Source organism: Oxyura jamaicensis, chromosome Z, assembly GCF_011077185.1.
Source record: "Oxyura jamaicensis isolate SHBP4307 breed ruddy duck chromosome Z, BPBGC_Ojam_1.0, whole genome shotgun sequence".
Classification (NCBI taxonomy): Eukaryota; Metazoa; Chordata; class Aves; order Anseriformes; family Anatidae; genus Oxyura; species Oxyura jamaicensis.
Genome location: NC_048926.1, coordinates 76,088,510 through 76,109,182, shown reverse-complemented (window position 1 = coordinate 76,109,182; position 20,673 = coordinate 76,088,510). Strand labels below are relative to the sequence as shown.

Below are 20,673 nucleotides of genomic sequence, written 5' to 3'. Positions count from 1 at the left end.
AAGAAAAAATAAGCCTGATTAAATTGTCTCATTTTGCTTCTGTTTTCATCTATACTCAGTAGTTAACCTCATACTACAAAGAAAGCATTACTTATCAAATCTATCCATCATTAAAGTACAGCAGAGGAGTAAAGGTACAAATATTTGCTGTGAAGTTATATCCTGAAATGCTTCAGGATTTCTTAATTAATTCTGCATCTTCAGTAATTTTAACTTAGTTCCAGAATCACAGAGAGGCTGAAGTTAGGTGTGACCTCTGGAGATTGTCTAGTGCAATCTGCTCAAAGGAGGATCAACTTTAGAAGCTGCTCAGGACCATGTCCAGTTGCATTTTGAGTATCTCCAAGGTCTGACACTCCTCATCTTCTCCAGGAAAGCTATTCTGGTGCTTGGTCACCACCCTATGGCAAAAAAGTTTCAATTTCTGGTATTTTGATTTGTGCCCATTGCCTCCTATGTTGTCACTGGAAAACACTGAGAGGAGACTGACTGTCATCTTTACTGCTTCCCATCTGGTACTGATACACACGAGATCCCCGAGCCTTTTCATCTTCAGGCTGCACAGTCCCAGCTCTCTCAATTTCTACTCTAATGCAGGCTCTAGTCCTTCCGCCATCTGGATGGACTTTCACTGGATTCAGTTCAGTAAGATCAATGTTTTTCTTGTACTGGGAAGCCCAGAACTGGTCACAGCATCACATGTCTCCCCAGCGTTGAGCAGAAAGGAAGGACAACTGCCCTTGACATTTTCCCTCATTTTCCTTTTACTTCTGATAGACAGAAGAAGCACTAGATAAACCTGTAGAAACATTCTCCTCTCTAGAGTTGTATCCCGCAAGATTCTTCTAAAGAGATCCTAAAACAGGTCAAGGTCTTTTTTTTCTGAACTCTAGGGTCACGAGCCTGCCTTTTACTGTTTATGGCTCTCAGGATCCTGACCGCCACCATCTAATAACCACTGCAGCCAAAGAGCCAAAGGCCACCCTCAACTTTTGAGGCCTTTTTTTTCTTTCCTTTTTTTTTCTGGGGGTCGGGAGGGGGGGGGGGGGGGGGGGGGGAGTGGGAGGGAAGAGAGGTTGGGAAGACAAGGAAGGTTTTTTTTCTTTTTAAAAAGAACTGGTGTATACTACACTATTACAATTTCAAAAGATCATCTATTCACAAACACATCAACTATTTGTGCACACAAAAAAGAACTACTACCTTACTAATTACCTTAAGTGATTACTGTACATCAGTAGAACCTGATAAAACAGGTCAGACACTAATGCACCAGTCTACTACTCTGTAAGACACAGGCTAACAGCTATGGGAAAAAGGAGATGCAGGTGGCAAAAGACAGCATACTAATGTCACCACTGCAAAGAAATAAACAGCTGACACAAAGACAAAGTACTCCCATCTGTGGAAAATCTAAGCCTGGAGATACACTCAGTTAAAGTGATAAATTAGCACCAGAATCAAAATCAGCTATACCCTAGGCAGTTTTCCCTAAGCAGATTCAAACATGTTAGACCCTTCAAAAGCTAGAAAGCAAAAGCATGCAGGGGGAACTGAACTGCTCCAGAGTTGTTTGTAACAAAGATAGATAAATAAATATTGGAATTAGGCTCAATAAATATGAGCAAGTCGGTCTTTATTACACTCAGATGTGAAGCATGCCACAGCCATGCCAGTTCGAAGTTTGTCACAAAGTTCCCCATGTACTGTAACCACACAATGTGTTGAGTATTCTTTCCCTCTTTCTTTTTCTTTTAAAGAGAAAATTGCAAACCTGACACGCTAATAAAGTGAAGGCCTGAACATGGCATTTTAACAAATGTCCAACAATATACTAAGAACAGTACTGGAGTACTGTGGGGCATACATTAAGAATAAAACAGAAATAAATTAACCTCATAACCAATATTCCTCGATTAGAGAAGATGTTTCCACCATTACGTTTTAAGTTGCACTATTTATATCAGAGGTTGGGAAAAACAGTTTAGGAGGCAGTGGGGTATATTATAACTGTATATCCCTAGAGATCTGTAAATTCAAGATATGTGCTCCTCCCAAAAGATTGGTTCCTGAAAGACTGACAGATGGGAACTTCGGAACAGGACTTGGTACCATCACATACATGTGTGGCAGCCAAAGCTGAAGCAGTAAATTTCCCCTCACCATTGCACATGCTATCAGTTCTGTCCTACCTGATTCTAAGCCAAGCCAATCATATTCAAACTCAGGAACAAGTCTAAACTCTCTTTGGATCAAGCAGAGAAAGCATTCTGTAAAAATTTTTAAATATATTTTAAGCATGAAACAAATGTCATTAGAAAAGATTACAACAATTGCCTACTGCATCTCGTCTTTTAAAGCTGAAAGCAAAACTTCTTAATGCTCATATAAAAATAATACAGTACAATTACTAACAGGTAAAAAAAATAAGCCTGCAAGACAGTGAAGAATTGGGTCTACAGTATTGGTCAACATTTACCTTGTAAGGCTAACAATCCACTACAAATAGCAAGGGCAGAGTGGGAGAGAAAGGCAAGAAATTTAACACCAAAACATTTCTGTATTGCTTGGAGCTACAGCCACCAATCATTTCCTACTCCTTATTAACTAGCTTATTTCTTTTAAAGGACACTAGACATTGTTAAGGTATAAAAGGCCACTAGTATGTCATTATTTCTCTTAAAGCAGAAATAGCAGACAGAAACGTTGTATCTCTTGCATTATGAGGGTAAGGAGAGGCAGAAAAAATAAGCTGGAAATCCATGAGAATGCGTTTGCCTAGAACAATTATATTAACACTTAGAAAAATTAGACAAACTTTTAATGAAAACAAGAAAGCCCCCAAAAACTAGACATACTATTAATTGTAATAGAGCACTAGGATTTTTTTCCTCTTGCTTTCTCTCTGTATTCCTTTTGCATGCTCCGTATTCATTTCTATTACAAAATTAGCAGGAAAAAAAAAAAAAATCAATCTGTAGGAAAACATGAAATTTATGAATGTATATATCTGTAGTTCTTTAACACAATATCGAGTGAATATATTAGATCATACTGCATATTTGTATGCTTCTCCTCCCCTCAAGATTTTACTTTGTTACAGTTTTTCAAATCAGACTCCCAAAGCTTTTCATCATCACATTAAATATACAAAAAACATAAAAGACAACTCCATCAGCAACTCTTATTCACTTCCTGGTAGGTCTTGCCAAGTAAAATAATCCACAGCATGAGAAATCCAAAAGGGATTTCCCCCAGCAAGAATTTTCTGACCACTGCTTTTTCTCCTCCCAGATTTTGAAGCTGGTATCTAGGCAGTCTCAAACATGATGTAATAACTAAGAAAAAGTGATCAAAAGCAATGGTGAGAGTACGAAGAGACAGATCTCTGCAGCAGATGCACAAGAATTTCAATTCCCAATGAAATTACTAAAAAGACTACAAATTTTATATGAATTCCTGAGAAATTGATCAGATTCTTGCAAAAGATATAAAAGCCCTCTTGTCTGGATGAGTATCCAATGCTAATGCTAAACTGTTTTTATTTCCCCTTTGTTTAATAGTGTGAGGTCATCTTGCTTTCACTGGTCTTCCATTCTGGAAAAATATCATCCAGCAATTCTGCCAGATACAGGAAATTTACAAAATAAGAACTGTGTACATACTTTTTCTACACTTTTCCTGTTAAAGTAGCACTAGGTTTCATTTACAAAAATAACAGATTTTAAGAATTAGCTTTAGTGAATTCTAAAGTATTTATTTTGAAGTTAAAAACTTCCTTTGATACAAGAACAACCACAAAAGCTTTTAAACAGAAATACTGGAATACTCAGTTAAATATTTCTCAATATTAACACCTTTTCTATTGTTTTGAAAATATATACTTTGACTGTGAAATCAAAAAACAAAACCAAAAGCTTTCACATCACACTACAGGAGACCGTATTTGAATATATGTATTTGGCTTATGCAAGAACCACTAATTTATAGAACATTTAATTATAGAACGTTCTAAATGGGAAAAGGAATGTGAAAGAGCAGATTTTATACATGCACGCACACATTTGAACTTAGCCTTGATTCCTAGGTTTGAAAGAAAAAATAAATAAAAGAAAGTTGTATTCAATGGAAAACTACTGAATGATTAAGGTTCTTACAATACACAAGACAACAGACAAAGGACCATAAAATGGCTGCCCTACTTGAAATTTTGGCTTAAGTAAGTACCAGGGAGAAACAACTTCTGGGCAGCAAAAAGGAAAGAAGGAACTACGCAGTTATCTGTTCTTAAAATTTAGAAAAAGAGTCAGGCAAGTGTTTTTGCCTGTATTACACTGTAAAATATATCGTTCTTTCCTCCCTCTGAAATATTTCTGCTGCTAAGAGAAGTGCTTTGGACCAAGTATCTGACATCTAACGGCACACACAAATCTCTCCTTCTTTCACGAAGCATGAATGAGACAAACATGCATACATGAAGAAACTCACTTTATTATTCATATTTCTGCGTGGGGAAAAAATGCCCCAGGCTAGTGTTTTTTTTTTTTTTTTTTTTTTCCTAGTAATTTATCCCCAGGGGAAAAAAAAATCTTGTTCCCTATTTATCTCAAAATTCACATGAGCACCAAGTACAACTATGTTTAATCATTAATATCTTAACGGACCTTTTAAAAAATCATTGCAATTAAATGTTTCATTAACTATTAATTTGCAAATACTACTTGCATTAGCCATTGATCAAGGATCTGAAGAACACATATGGTACATACATATCACGGCAAGAAAACTAGCAAGCACGGAACACATATCACAGCAAGAAAACTAGCGAGCAAGAACAATATATTGCATAGCCATATGCTAATGTATTAGTATTACTTTAGACATGCAAAGTTTCCAGATTTCAAAGATATCTGAACACATCCCAGAAAATCATGAATCCACCTCCTCCATCAGTGAGGAAAGGTAATATTAATAAAATCTTTTTGCTGAACGTTGTGGATCACGGTCTAAAAACTACTTGAAAATAGTAATGAAGAACAGTACCAATTTAAAACACTTTTCTTTCCATTATTACCTGTCCCAGTCCACGCACATTCACCATCAGTAAGTATTATACCAAAGCCAGTGCCTAAATCTTTTTCCCATGATACTTGTAGAAAATACACTGCTTCTGGATCAGAAACTGGATGAATTCTGTTCAAAGTTTTCTCCATTTCCCAGTCACCTGTTTTGGAAATAAAATAATCTTGTTATAAACATTAACTCATTTTCAGAAATGCTTAGCAGTTTTATGTAACCATCTTGGAAGAAAGGTAGACTTACAAGCATACTTAGAATGGTATTTAACTTTCCTACACAAATTCAGTTTTTTAGATAACATATGATATTTCCAAATAGAAAACCGGATTAAAATAATTAAGGTTTAAATAACAGTGCCAATAATCAAATATATTTGAATAGTCCCCAATTATGAAAACACATGTCAGTCAGGAAGCTGGGGAATGTAAAGTTGTCATACACAAGCACTTCCTCATGTTAGCTCACTGTTTACTATCACTCAACACACAGCACATGGAATATAATTAAACACTATCATGATGCAGCTGAAAGACCGTCACTTGCAAGAATGCTACTCAACTTCACTGCAAAGCATCTACTTCAGTAAATGCCAGCAACAACCAATTAAATTATATACAAAAACAGATGCTGCAGAGAAACAAGTTTATGATGCTATAGTATTTCTTTTCCCTCAATATCAAAGCAACTGCACAACCTGCAGCTGAAGTAAAACCTTCCAAAGAATGACATATATTTATACGTATCCCAGTCTACCAATAATGAATGTCACGGTACTCAAGGTCTTTATGACTGCATTTGGCAACTGCTCCACAGAATAATGAAGAAACAGCCAATTCTAAAGTTAAAGTTGACTGATAATATTTTCATTGAGAATGCTTCATGCTGTCCAGTACTTGAAGAGCTTTTGGGGGGCTATTTAATTGTATGGGGCTTTAAAAAAAAAAAAAAAAGGAAGTGAATGAAAAAGTACATGCTTATTCACACACACAAAAGCATGTATTGATAAGAGTAAGAAAAAATGTAACTGAGGCATTTAAACCACATGCACGGAGTACACCTGCTCAGACAGGTGTACAGTATTAAAAGCTCTATCTAGTTTTCCACCTGATGTGTAGCAGTAAGTAATCAAAATCAGCCGCAGTTCAGGCCCTGAGGGGACACTATTCTTCAAGCAATACTGGTGAGGAGCTCCTGGCTTACAGATATTGAGGCAAATCTAGATGCAGATTGAACTATGGAAACTAAAGGGTTACTTAATTTTTCAATATTGCTTTTAAGTCCAAAAAATATATATTCTAACACTGGTCATTTCTGAAAGTGTACAGTATGTCTGTGCAGCTGTAAACAAGAACAGAAAATGGTGTCTTTGGGGCACAGAAGCTTGGAACAAGGCCTTTTAAGTTACTGCTTATGGAATGTAAGTCACTTTAAAGATTTGTAGTACACCAATTGCCCAACTATGGGTCAATAAAAATACACAACAAGAAGCACGAGTAAGGTGCGTAGTATATTTAAGCTTACAGACATGTATTCTCCTTTGCCCGCCAGATTCCCTTTCCCTTTTTCCTTGTTCTGGAATGACACTGAGTCCCTTCTAAAACATTTCAATAAAAAATCCCTCTCCAAATGACACTCCTTATAAAAAGACTTTAATTGCTTGTTACTTAAAAGCTGTGAAACAGTTGCATGCAACCCAGAGAGACAACATACAACTTACTAATGCAAATATATAGCTTAACAGGGAAGTTTTGTTTGTTGCATTTGATTCTTATCACAAAGCAGAGCAGTATTCAGTGAAAACCACCTGCACCAGAGGCTTTTTTTTTCATTTAATGTAGACTGTTTGTAACAGAAAGCAAAGAGCTGGATTCTCTATTTATATGATGATAAAGAGGATGAAGTGCCAGTCCTCAGTGACAAAAAGTGAAGTAAAGAGTTGCTCATTAAAAAGAATTTTTGTTGTTTTAGATGCTCTAACAAGGTCTCCAAGGCCTGAAATGAAACCCAAACCCACATGATATCATAATAGTATGCTTCCATGCCTCCATCTTTACATGCTATTATTTCACATGAGCAGCGTGGAACAGCTAGGAATTGATGTCTTTTTTAGACATCATTCTTAAGAGAGCTGTACCAGAGTAAGGGATGAGCACATTATCAGAACTGAGAAAGCTTCCACATTACTTGTCTAGCTGTGGCACAACACTAAAATAAAAACCAATGTGCTGAGGAGATGCAGTGCAGAAGAATGCTCTGCATTTTAAAAGTAACTAGCGAAGTACAGCTGACAATGACAAGCTTTCCCACATTTTGTTGTGCATCTTTGAACAAAGAAGTTTACAAGCAAGCATAAAACAAAAATATTACCCTTTTCTCCCAGCTTTCATCTTCTCTGTTGTGCTCACTGACCTTCTGAGATGTGTATTGGTTATGTTTAGAGGCTGCCTTAGAAAGCAGCGCTCAGTCTTGCTTGTGATCTCCAAGCACTCAACTCTCCAAACCCATCAGCAAAAGATTAAGGGTTTCTTGGCAGTTTACACTGGCTATTTACTTCTAGAGAGGGCTCCAGAAGGAGCAAATGTTCACAAACATTAGTCTGACCAACATGGCATACACAAACATTGCAAACAAAAATATTGTACCTTACTACCTATTTTTGAAAAAATGTTTTGTTTTTTTTTAAAAAAGAAGCAAAGAAAAAAAACTCTTCCCCAAATATCCTAAAAACATAACTCCTCCATAGTGTATGGTGTAGTGTGGAGTAAACCAATAAACCACAAACACCTAAAGCATGAGCAAAAAAATAGCTAAGAACTTATCTAACCAGCCAGCAGTGAAAATCTACCACTAATGAAAGAAAAAAAGGGAGAGAAAGGAAATCAAAGCACCTTCCTTATTCACCTACTACAAGCTGAAAGCATGCATCTCACCCACCCTAAAGGCAATGCTGAGTAACAAATGTACAATAGTGTATTACTGAAATAAGTATGGCAGGGGGAGGAACTGGGACATCCTTCTCAGATCCCTGAAGTCAGCTACATGTTCATGGGATTCACAAGCAGTTTAATTCAATGCCTTTAAAAGAGATATATTCCTCTATACGTCAAGAACTGAAGTAAATTAAAATACCCTTTTTCTAAGACATCTTCCTCCCATCTTCACCTGCCCTCTTACTATATTCTCTCATCATCCCATCAGCCTTCGATATGTCAAGTACATGGCTCTTCACAGATTAAGACTTGTTTGTAAAGGGTGCCTTTGTCCCTACTGGAGTTTCTGCACCAGGGTGTCCCTTGAGGTGAACGCTGAGGGGTACAAGACGAACAGACTTGAAGACGATTCTCTTACTCTCCGTCCACAAATTAATACTCAAAAAAAAATGTTGTAGACATTTGGCTGCCAATCAGCACCCTCAAGGAATGCAAAAGAAAGCACACCTTCAAGAACACCAACTAAATCTACCTTTGTTTTGTCATTTCCATTGGAGAAGATGTTGTATATACACAAACTGGAGGCTACTATAGGATAAAGGCTGAACCAGGTGATGTCTTCCATTGTTATTGTAGACATTATCTTCCAAACTCTAAATGTAGATTGTAGACATAATTAAACACTAAAAGTACTTTCAAACTGTTTTTTTAAAAAATATTTAATATGATAATTGTCCTAACAGCTACATATGAAAAATTCAAAGAGACTGACATGTGCTTACCTAAGAATTCACCTTTATACATTGAAAATGCAGTCCTAGTAAAAACACTATGTGTGTCCTTTTTTTGTTTAAAGGAATGCCAAATATTCCTCTGTTGTGGCTATTGTCTCAAATGTACTATACATACAACTGGAGAATGAACACAACAAAACATATCACAGCTGTTTGAGATGCTCTGGGCCAGACACTCATCCAGGACACAGTAACGGTGGATGTACTGACAAAGGGGTCTGAAAAATCCACCCCAACCTGCGCCCTGACCTTCCACAGAAGTTAACCTCACAAGCTTGCAGAAGCTGCTACTGCTTTTTACCTCTACCAAGTGGTATTTTTCAGTATGAAAGACAGCCAAAATAAAATGATGGATGAGGGAGAATTGAAACTCTAAAGTTTCACGTTCACATCCTTGCCAGGAAAAGTAGGGACATAGATACAAATTGTATTAATGCTCAAAACTGTTAAAACAGTCACCTAAATTTTGGCATTCTCACTGTTCAACAGCCCTGTCGCTACTGAAGCTTATCAGAAGCCACTGAATAAAAAACAGACTATTTTTATAGCTATACATCAACTTAAATTACTGAATTTAGGCGCACACTATATAGCTCTAAAAAGCACCTAGGAGTCAATTAGAACAGAGAAGTACCTTGGAGTGCCTTTCAAGATTCAGCAATACTGTCTATGTAGGCTCCTTCCAATTCAGTGTCTCAATTAAATGAGAGCAGTCAGTACTTCTTCCCTCCCTTGATTACTATAAAGAAAAGCTTCAGAGAAACTGATTGATTAGGGCCATAAGAAAGCCCGTATTTTCCTCCTTAAGGGCACAGTAGGTCACACTACACATCAGCACCTCGCCATGTCATAGCCAAGGATCTGAGACAAGCTTGCAGCTGGGAACAGCAGAGTCCCACCCCAAATTAGTAAATCAGAGGCTTTATTGAGGCCTTTGAACAGTTGAGGATTGAGCTGTTTATCTTTAGCACTTTGTCCCTTCGGTCTTTGGCTTCCAATGATCTATATTACTCAATGTTTCTTTCTACGGAGAAATCAGCTGTTGGCTGGTTTGCAATTGACTGGAGCCTACTCTCTGAACAAACAGAGTACACAGTTGCTTCTGAATAAACAAGACACTTTTAAAATTGGTTTACAAAGAATTTTATATGTTGTTTTGGATAGCACTAGGCATAGACTAAAAGCCAAATCTTTTAGGCTGCTCCAACACAGCATCATTGATAATATTTTGAACTTCAGCACTTTATTTTTCCTCCATGCAGACTAATGGCTTTTCTTCAAATTGCTTCAGCTGCAGGTGTTCCAAACTTTAGCAGCTATGCATGGAAGGCTACTTACAGATCAGAAAGAGCTACTGTATCTTTCTAATGGAGCAATTAACTTAAGTGTTTTCTTGTTGAGAAAAATAGGGTGCTATCTACACTGACTTCAGAATAGAAGATCAGCACAAACAGCACACTGCTATTAAGTCTATAATTTGATCCCTTCTTCCATTGGCTTGACCACAACACACACTACAAATCTGAATGGAATAATCAGAAGAAAGTGCATGGTTAACCTAGTCAGAGAACAGGTACTATTCATGAAACGTTGTCAATATTTAGAAGTGGATTAGTTGTGATTTAGAGCAGTCAGGAGGGAAAAAAAAAAAAAAAACAAAAAACTCAGATTACCTTTAAAGATTAAACCTAGTTATTACCACATTTCCTAGCTGAAGGCAATAAGATAATGTCTGTATTTATGAATATTTCTAGAGATATATTTCATACAAGTTGATTTTCTCTCATGTTAATTTAAAATTCCATTAACTCGAATGCTTCAAGAGGAAGAACATTAAAATACCTGACAAAAATCTTAGTTAATCTAAGATCTACAATGCACCTAATAAGGACTTCCTCTTTTTTCTTTTCAGAGGAACATGTCTGGGCCAAGAAGCATTAAAAAAAAAAAACTGCAAACTTCCTATCGCATCCCACAATGAGACTCCCATTCTCCTGGCCACAGTATTTGACACTGCAGAAAGGTTCAGTAATAAATCTTCAGCTGCAACTTCAGGATACCTTTGTAGACCAAAGAAGATAAAAATTTTGAAAGAGCTCTTTTTCTAATGAATTTTAGCAGGCTAACATATTTTCTCATGACACGTAACACAAATTGTTTCTAGTTGTTCCTTTGTTTAGCCTTTTACACAAGGTTCACAATTTTGTCAATAAAGTATCTTTGTCTTGCAGACAAAAGAAATTAATAAAAAATTGGCACAGGATATAAAGTAACAACTGAATGACTTAATAACTTCAGGAAGACCCGTTAATGGTCCATCTTAAAAATGCAGTGCTACATGATATTTGATCAAGAGACTGACTTCAAGAAAGCTGCAATAAATATTTGGTCCTCAAAGGACCCAAGTGCAGAAGCAAAACTCACATGGCTAACATTTGTACTGCTTGTTTCCCACTGTTTTGTGGCAGCCACAGGAGTATTAGAAACATACACATACTTATTGTACAACTGTCAAAAAAAAAAAAAAAAAAGGCAGCTTTTTAGCTTGTCAGACCCCATAGGCCAATAGGATATGCAAGATTTGCCACAAAAGATCTGGAATCTACGATAAGGAACAACCCTTGTCAGACTTATTTACTACAGTCACCAGTTGAAAAATGAGGAGAAACAGAAGGAAGCAGACAGTCAACAACCTTTATAGTAGGAATCTTACTAACAAGCTTTGATCTTAATTGTAGCCTGGAGGCAAAGCCCACCCTGGTGTCTTTCATCCCCTTGAAGTCTCAGACCTAACCCACTACCAACTCCAGGCTTCCAGGCTTGCCAAACTCACTTGTAAGCATCTGTATTAGGAGGCAGTTTAAACTACAAGATTAAAAAAAAAAGGCGTTAATATATTAAAATAAATATCCAAATGGGAAACTATACCAGTATATACTAGCAAATAATGGAGTAACTTGACATATTTCCAAGAAGAATAAACCTTTCTTTTTCACACTTCGCCAGGAATTCTTCCAAACCCTGTGCTTGGAACGGTTTGACAGCATGCACACCGTCAAATTCTAACTTTCCAAAATTCATATCTGAAAAATCCTAGCGTTTCTTTAAATAAATCAGGATATACTAACTGAAAGTTACCAAGATATCACATAAATTGAAAAAATAAAAAGATAATAAAATTTGGTCATACAATTGAAAACTTTACCAGTGAGAAAGATAAGTTCAATACTACGTTACTAAGGAGCATGTGCAGAACTGAGCATGGATCAAAGAACAAGACCAGACCAGATTCAAGTGGGATGGAGAGTCAGCAGGCATGCCCAAGAGACCCAGCCTCCCCACCTCTGTTGTCTCTGGGAGATTCAACTTCAAAAAATAATTTCATGACCCTTAGTTTGGCAGAAGGTCAACCTGGCTCTTTGAGGCCCTGCTATAGCCAATCGTGGCATGGAGCCATACCTATTTAGCCTAAGGTTGTGGTTTTCAAGGGATGGCAATTTATTAAGAAATCAAATTTGCTTTCTCAAAAAATAAAAATCTTAAGTATATGTAACAATTCCCTCATCATATGAAAAGAATGCATTAAAAACTTTACATTTGGAAGATAAAAATAGAAGGAAAAAAATATCTGTACAGGTTTACCACATACAACTTTTCAACCTGCTGGTAATACAGAATATGATCAGCAACAGCAGAGAACCAGGAATTCTTGGCATCTTGGTCACATTTCCAAAACCATCTCTGCAGTTTTCAGTAACTTAGTATTATCCATTTGAGAACACTGAAGCTGAAGGGAAAAAAAAAAAAAAAAAAAAAAAAAAAAAAAGCATGTTTTATCCACCCTTCACCTATCCAAGAATATGCAGATACATGTGTCTTTTTATGTATGTTTGGATACCCTGGTAGACTGGTTGAGGTATCATCTGTTTCCCAAAACACTGCCTTCTCTTGGATTAAGAATTATCAGGATATTTAACACAACAAACAAATCTGTCCTACAGACTTCCTTGTTTCTATTCTTTAGTCCCCATATACACCTTCTATTATGTTTCTGTAAATCTTTGACTTGGTAGCACTCAGGAATGAATTTCACTAAGTGGTCTTACAATTTTATTATTATTTTTATTTAATTTTAAATAAATTAATTCAGTGCTGTTGAATCCACAACTGCTCCACCGGCAGGAGTAACAAATCTCAGTCAAGGATAAATAAAGCAAAGAAATCAGTGTCAGCCATATACTGATGCATATATTTCTATATCTGAGTAGGCTTTCTGAAGAGCTTGGAAAAATTGAACCAGTAACTTAGAAAAACAGGTTTGGCCATATGTAGCCACTTCAGGCATAAATATGAAGGCTTACATATCCTCCTCTCCCCCCAGCTCTACACCCAAGACTTTCCAAAGAGATGGATTATTTTAATTTCATGTCTCTGTCAAATCAGTAATAAAGAATAGGCCTAGACTCCAAATTGCTTTATCTTGCTTAACACTTTCCTAAGGCATTCTCTTTGAAGAAAATTCCTGTGTTACCCTGTCTTCACTTAACAGGAGCTTTATTATGTTTTTCTTTCAATTTTCTATTTATCAACTGGAATAGGCAACACTGATCTCCTTGAAAACAAAAAGCTCACACCACTTCAGTTTATTAATTTAAACATTATAATTAATTTTTCTTCATGTGGCCCCCACATAAAAATGATTCACAAGACATTTTCAGTGAACTTTCAATGCACTTAAATTTCAATTCTGCATCTCTTTGTTCAGCCATAGTAATCCCTTTGCACTGAAAATTAATGCCTTTTGTAACAGATTACGTTAAGCAATCAGAGTTGAAGATGAGGCAAAGAGACAGCAATCCATATGGAATGTTAATTTCAGCTGGTTCCACAGATGGGCACAGGTTCACCTTCAGTTCTTTAATCTGCTTTGAATGCCAAGTAGGAGATTTAACACAACAGTCACACATCAGACACCATCCCCCACCATATAGCACCTTCAAATAGGCAAAGAAACACACAGAAAAGCATGGCACCTCGTTAGCTTAGGTTTTGTGATGATGCACATTGGACAGACCAAAATAGGAGGCAAACTCCAATCCCTGCTAAGAACGAAAAGGCCAGTATTTTAGCAAGGAAGGTGTCCAGTGCACAAGTCCTGTAACCTCAGAAGTCTAAGCTAATGAGCAGCTTCCTTTAAATTAAAAAATAAATAAATAAAATAAAGACACCTCCACTAAATTGACAGCAAATTCAGTGGCCATTGACTCTGGCCTAAAAAAAAAAAAAAAAAAAAAAAAAAAAAAACTCAAAATTATTAGCACATATTCTGTCATCGCTAAGTCTACAAACTGCATTTAGAAAGGAAAAAAGACAAAGAATTTCACAAGAGTCATCTAGAAGTCCTATGAATAAAGATATGAAGCTTTTTTAGAGATATCTACCAATTGTTTCTCTAGGTAGTTTTCTTGACACTTTCAAATGGTGAGGTTTTTTTCTTAACATTGGCCAGGCAAGAAAAAAAAAATCTCCAAAAATTAAACTCAAGACACTTGACACTGGGCAGGGGGTCTACTTAAGGAAGACAGCTCTTCAATATTAGTTTCCCTTCACAAATACTAAGGAATACTAGCTTGCACTGGAGTGAAAAAGAATTTGCAGACTAATATGAGGACACAGCAGGGGCACACCACTGGAAAAATGCCATTGGGACTTGAACAGAGAAAACACTTAGGTACTTACTAAGAAAATATAGCACAAAAGTGCTTTGATATTCCACCAGTTAAATACAGTTTTGAGGTTTTAATGTGTAAATTATTACAAAGCAAATATGTGGAGCATCAGTGTCTAGGACCCAAAACTCTTGTTTTATGACAAGAAGTCATTGCATTCCCATATGAATTAAATGAATCCTTATGGAAGGATGAAGTTATTGGGAATAAAAATTAAAGCAGAAGATACTTTAAAATTAAGACTCAGTTAAGTTTAGGTTTCAACACACGTTGAGTCACACTTCACCTTTCATTGCTGGGATTTCTGATTCCCAACTGCAAAAGGTAAACAGAACCACTATGGAAAAGCAGTATCCTAAATGAAACTGAACAAATACAATAAATCTAACCTCACATCCTTATACCAGCATATAAAAACCCAGTTCTTTGCACAGAAGAGTTAATTCTCGACAACTGCAACAGACTGTTTCAGTACATTTTGACATATAGTATCCCCACTGCATTTTCTTCCCTTTCATACAGGTTTTTATTTTCATTGCCAAGTACCAAAGTAACAATATGAACATTGAATTTAGTGTATATATTTAAAAATCCCTCCAACAAGAGAAGACATCTATTTTTAGGGCAGTTCAAGTTAATAAAACATATTCCTTGCACAGACAAGATCCAAGAACGACTGTAAATTGCAAAGCACCTTTTTCAACTATATACTTCCCTGATTAAGGCGGGAGGAAAAAAACCTTCTGATAGTGCCTTCAGGAAGCTATGAAAGAGATATGCCAAGTAATACCTACTGCCATGACACACATAGGAGTGCTAGTTCCTTGCCTCTTATTTCAAAAAATAATTATCCTCTATGATACCAATGCCTGTTTCACTGGAATTAACATTTCTGTCCAACCTCTATGATGCCTATGGCCACTGTGTGCTATCCTCCGACTTAATTCTAGCATTAGGTTTCACAGCTGGTAAAATTTAATATAAGCCCACACAATACAGTTTGCTGCCTCCAACTACGATCTAAGCTTCCCTCATTTGCTCAGTCAACACAAATCTCTCCTGAGATTTTTGTGAAGTTTCCACCATAAGCTTGATGCAGCTGACTGCATTTGGAAAGCCCCATGGTCCTTCTTTCCTGTCCAGCTACTGTGCTGAAAAGGGTGGCCTGTAAGATCCTTTTGTAGACCTGCAAACAAACAATCCCTTTCATAATCATTTGACTCATCTGTAAAAACAAATGCAGCTTGTGATAGGATATATAGCCTCACTCTTCCTCTAATGGCATTATTTTTTCCATCCCAAGATAGCAAGTAATTTGGCTGATCTCTAGATCAAGAACACAAATGTTCTCAGTCTCTGCACTCTTAAAATCACATAGGATTAGTATCTCTCTTTTTCTTTTTTTTTTTTTAAACTTATTTTATAATCTCTGTTCTATCTGTCTGCTCTGTTGGAGGACACCCCTTCCCACAAGACCAGCCTCAATACTCACCTAGAAGTTTGCAAAGCAGATGTAGAATGGCTTTTATTATTCCAATATTTTTCCAGACTCTGTAAATTTGGTGGTACTTAATCAAATAATCTTTTCTGGCATTACTAGTATGTCTCAGGAGAGAGAAACACCAGAGGCCCTTGGCTAGGCACACACATAATGAAAATATTTTTTCAACTTGGAACTTTTCCTGTTAAGATATGCCATTTAAGTTGATCAGATTTGACACTTAGATTACCAAATGACAGCAATTTGTTTAGTAATTCTCTTCTAAATTTTATCTTGACTTCAGAGGACACCAGTCCTTCATTACTACATTGATACCAGATTTCCATACTAATAACCTTCACGTTCACGGGGGCCTTCCACCACCGCTCCTCTTTCCGTCTCACTAACAGGAGGTAGGGCTAACACCCTAAGACTACAGCCCACAAAGACACCCTGATGACAACCTATAGGAGGTGAAGGACACAATTTCCAAACCTAGGAAATGGGATGCAGCTCAAGTCAGTGGACAGACCACAGAAGAACAGTAAGACAAGCCCTATTTTTGTTGCAGAAATTTTAACTTAATGTTTAAAAGTAGTATTTTAGAGTAATTTTCTAAATTGTATTCTAACTTTTTCACTTAGTGATGCTAGTCCAGATCATAATTTAATGTGAATGCATATTATGTTACATTTTCCCTATGCTAGAAGCAAGGATTACAAACTGCTTTGCCAGATATAAGAGTGAAGAAATCACAGCTGCATCCTATTAACCTTAATGACAAATAACCTTGGTTTGAGACCTTGCAAATCTCATCCTAAACTCCTTGTGACCTCACCTACTCTTTAAGGGCAAGTGTTGCTTTTTCATTTGAGGTTCCTGAGCTATAATTGCCCACATTCTCCACTTACTCTTGCCTCCTAGGCAACAAGAGATAACGATTAAAGTTTCTCATCCACAAGAGGCACCAAAAGATAAAAAGCACATCAGAAATAGGCATTGAGACCAAACCGTATGTGACCCTGGGAGGTTCAATGCACACAGATGAGTATGTATCACACAATGCTAGAAAGCCATGCACTATTTCAAATAAACTCGCCCACACTAAAATGGAAGTCTGTTAGTCAAAACAGACCACCAGAAGTCATCTAGCATTCCTGAAAACTTTCTAGCAAGGCAAAACACCAGCAGCAGTAACACTGGGATTGTCTATATCAGATGGGGGGGTAAGGTGCCTCTGCCAGAGGCACAGCATACCTATGCAATGCCATGACACCAGTTTGTTAAACAAGCTGTGGTGCCTTGCTAAGTTGCACAGTAACCCTGACATTAGTCCATCAGTTGTATGCAACTACCTTTTTTTTTTCTTTGTAAATAGTACATAATGGAAAAGCTTTTTTTAATGGGATATATACAACAAAGCAAATACACTGATTTTAGTCCAGGTAAGTGTTTGAAATCAACAGAATTCAAATGATAATGCATTTTTGAAAACCCTTCCTGTGGCTTTGTTTAAGACAAGTCTTTACAATCTGACTCCTTAGGTTTAGTTCTTAAATACTACAGTAATAGATACATTAGAATCATATTATTGGTCCAAGATGCTGTTGTTCTGGACACATCACTCTCAGTATCCCTAAGTGCCTCTAAGGCCTCATGTAACCAATCATTCTAAAACTCTGAGATAGCAGACAAAACTTTTATCTATAGAAAGTAAAAGGCAAATGCTTTCCCTCTTCAATTGGGCTAACATAGGTACTACCTTCCCATCCAGCTGAACGCATCCCAGAGTATAAATGCAGCATCCAGTGAACCCATGTGAAGTACAGCATAACCACTGGCATAGTCTTTCCTCGCAATTGTTTGAGGCTCTGGTCAGCTCCTGTGAAACAACAGACTACACAATTCAGAGAATTCCATCATACTGATGGAAGACGGCAATTCATGTGAAATCTGTCCCAAAAGCAGAAATTTTAAGGTGTAAGAATTTGCATAATTATATGAACATTCCTTATAACACACGTGGTTACAACACTAGGTTCAAGCACTCTTCCCAAGCATCTCTGCTGCGAAGTCTGGGCGCTTATTCTGTCTTAGAGAGCATGGAAGCTCCAAATACGCACCTTTGCAAGGCAACAGTGGAATGCAGGAAAAGTAGAGAAATAGGAGCTGTACATTTAGTTTTTGTTTTTTTTTTTTTTTCCCCTAAATGGTATCAGTGGACAAAATACCATGTTCCAGTGCCCTTGCCAGTGTGCATAGTGTTTCCACTACATTTGCCTGAATAATGCACATCCCTTGTGTTTCTCTACCTCCTTATTTCAGTGTGAATGCTAAACAAATTCATAGCTGTTGTGACTAGGCAAATAAGGTTTTATGCATTTGTGCTTGTATTTGGAGACATCAGGAACAACAGAAGTAGACATCATGTGAAACCTAAAAAAGAACTTTACCAGCTTTTATCAATACATTCAAACTACCACATTCCAGGAAAAAAAAAAAAAATCTCATTTGCAAATGGCTTTTTTTTATATATACATGTGCACATTTGTTATGTACATAAACTTGCTTGTTTACACAGATGTACCTGTCATGCCAGTCAGCTGCTTGTGATATTTTTTAAACTACCTTCCATCCTCCTACTTCTTATGAAAACTAAAACAAGAGACGCTAAAAACCCAGACTCCCACATGTACGTTGACATTGTTTAGTTAGAACTCAGCCTGCATTTGAAGACAACCCACAAGCCTAATTTCTGAAGCCACTTTTTTATGTTACAAAACACACACTAATTCGTTGGTACATCCAATTGATTAAACACTCAACTGAACAGTAGGCAATCTCTTCACCGATAAATCACACTACTAAAATATTTCTTAAGAGGCATGGCCAACACCTTTAAACCTCCTTCAAAAAAAAAAAAAACAGAACAGAAAACAAGTATTAATTGCATGGCTTTATTTACCTATTTGGGTACTGTTAGATGAATATAATTGTTTAAACTTCTGATTCATTTTGAGGTTTCAGCAGACAAGAATATGTATCCAGTCAATTCCTGTACATGGTATCAACCCTGCCATCTCAGCCACTTGTAGTTGGTTTTCCATGAAAATATAATGATAAGGAGAAAAAATACAAGGAAAACTGGAGAACAGACATTAGAAATTGTATCCTACATTTCAGACAATATATGCTACAGCGGCATCCCAAGAGACACTGCCATGTTTGATACACTGTCCTTCAAATTATACCAGCAAGGCTCCCACAAGATCATTAATGATCAAATGTCATTTTTCCCACAAGAGCAAAATATGCAGATGAAAGCATGCAATCAACAAAAAATCTTCTTCAAATAGCTCAGACTGCTGGAATCTTCACTTGAAAATGAAATTGTTAGGGTAAATAAAAATCATTTTTTACAAAAATCTGTAACAGAGTTCATATGTCAGTTTGTAGTAAACTATCAAAGTAGATAAAATTACATAAAAATTACCATAAGGAGCATATTTGCAAAGAGAACTACTGAGCACAGCAAAGCTAGCTGGCCACCTAGAAGCAGGCCTGACTACACCATAATCAACACCTTACCGTTGCAGTCACCTTAACAAATGCAGAAATAACTTTTGCATTCACACTGAAGAATTGAAAGTGAAACCAAAAAAAGTTTGGTTTGGAAAACCAAACTGTTTTCTTTCTCTAACCCAGAAACACATAAATTCAAAAGTATTATTGTTTCTAAAATTTAGGGTCCTGGTAACCATTACAGGTTTAACTGTTCTTTGGTTACAGTTACCTCTTCCACTTTAGGATTCATCTTAATGTGAAAGAAATCAAACACATTAATATTAGATTATACTAAATAGCAAAGCTGCTTTTAGAACTGCATTTTAATTTAACTCCACTTTTGATCCAAAACTACAACTGAGTAAAAGAGACTGATTTGTTAAATCTAATTCCCTAATAAAACAGGATTAAGAAGTCTAAACGTATTACAACAAAATAACCAGGCATCTTGCTGATTACCTAGCAAATTAATGGGGGGAAAAAAAAAAGAAAGAAAAAAAAAAAAAGAATTATTAGGCTTCGACAGTCTCTCAAGAAAACAAAGCACAAAACCAAAATCAACTTTCAAAATGCATGAAACGTACAGGACAGAAAAACTAGCTATACAAGACAACCCATTTTACATTCTACATCTCTGTATGTTAAAAACAATTCAAGTCATTTTTGTGGTTATGAAACTACGATTTTACTCAAAGTGGGAGTTAACCAGGCTGGTACTGCAAATCAAGATGCTATTCAAAAAATAGTAAGAATATTATACATGCATTGTGTATGTTTCTTTCAGTTGCCTTGAAGCATTTTAATTGAATATGGCCTTGATTCCACTATACAAACATGTTTCATATAGATACTCTCATTACTCTGCAGCCTCCTACAGCAACTTTTGGAAGCACATCAAGGGTTATGCCCACTTCTGGTAGGATGAAGAAATTTGCTTACACTTACCAAGGCAAAAAGCAAAAACCCATCCCACTCTTAACAGACAGAACCTATTTGGCCTGGGAACTAAAGATACTGAATCACTGAGACCTCAAAGCAAAGCTATCAACTTTTAAAGTGTTAATGCTCATCGAGTTCTGTAAGATAAAGTGAACTTA

At 36.5% G+C, this 20,673-nt stretch overlaps 1 protein-coding gene across 1 annotated transcript in view; it reads right to left on the bottom strand.

Moving 5' to 3' along the window:
• XRCC4 (X-ray repair cross complementing 4) overlaps window positions 1-20,673 on the bottom strand; it is a 183,820-nt gene that overhangs the window by 162,325 nt on the left and 822 nt on the right. Inside the window, exon 2 of the mRNA XM_035309760.1 lies at window positions 5,075-5,224. Coding sequence (XP_035165651.1) covers window positions 5,075-5,213 — 139 coding nt within the window. The 5' untranslated portion in view covers window positions 5,214-5,224. The remainder of the gene's footprint in view (window positions 1-5,074; window positions 5,225-20,673) is intronic.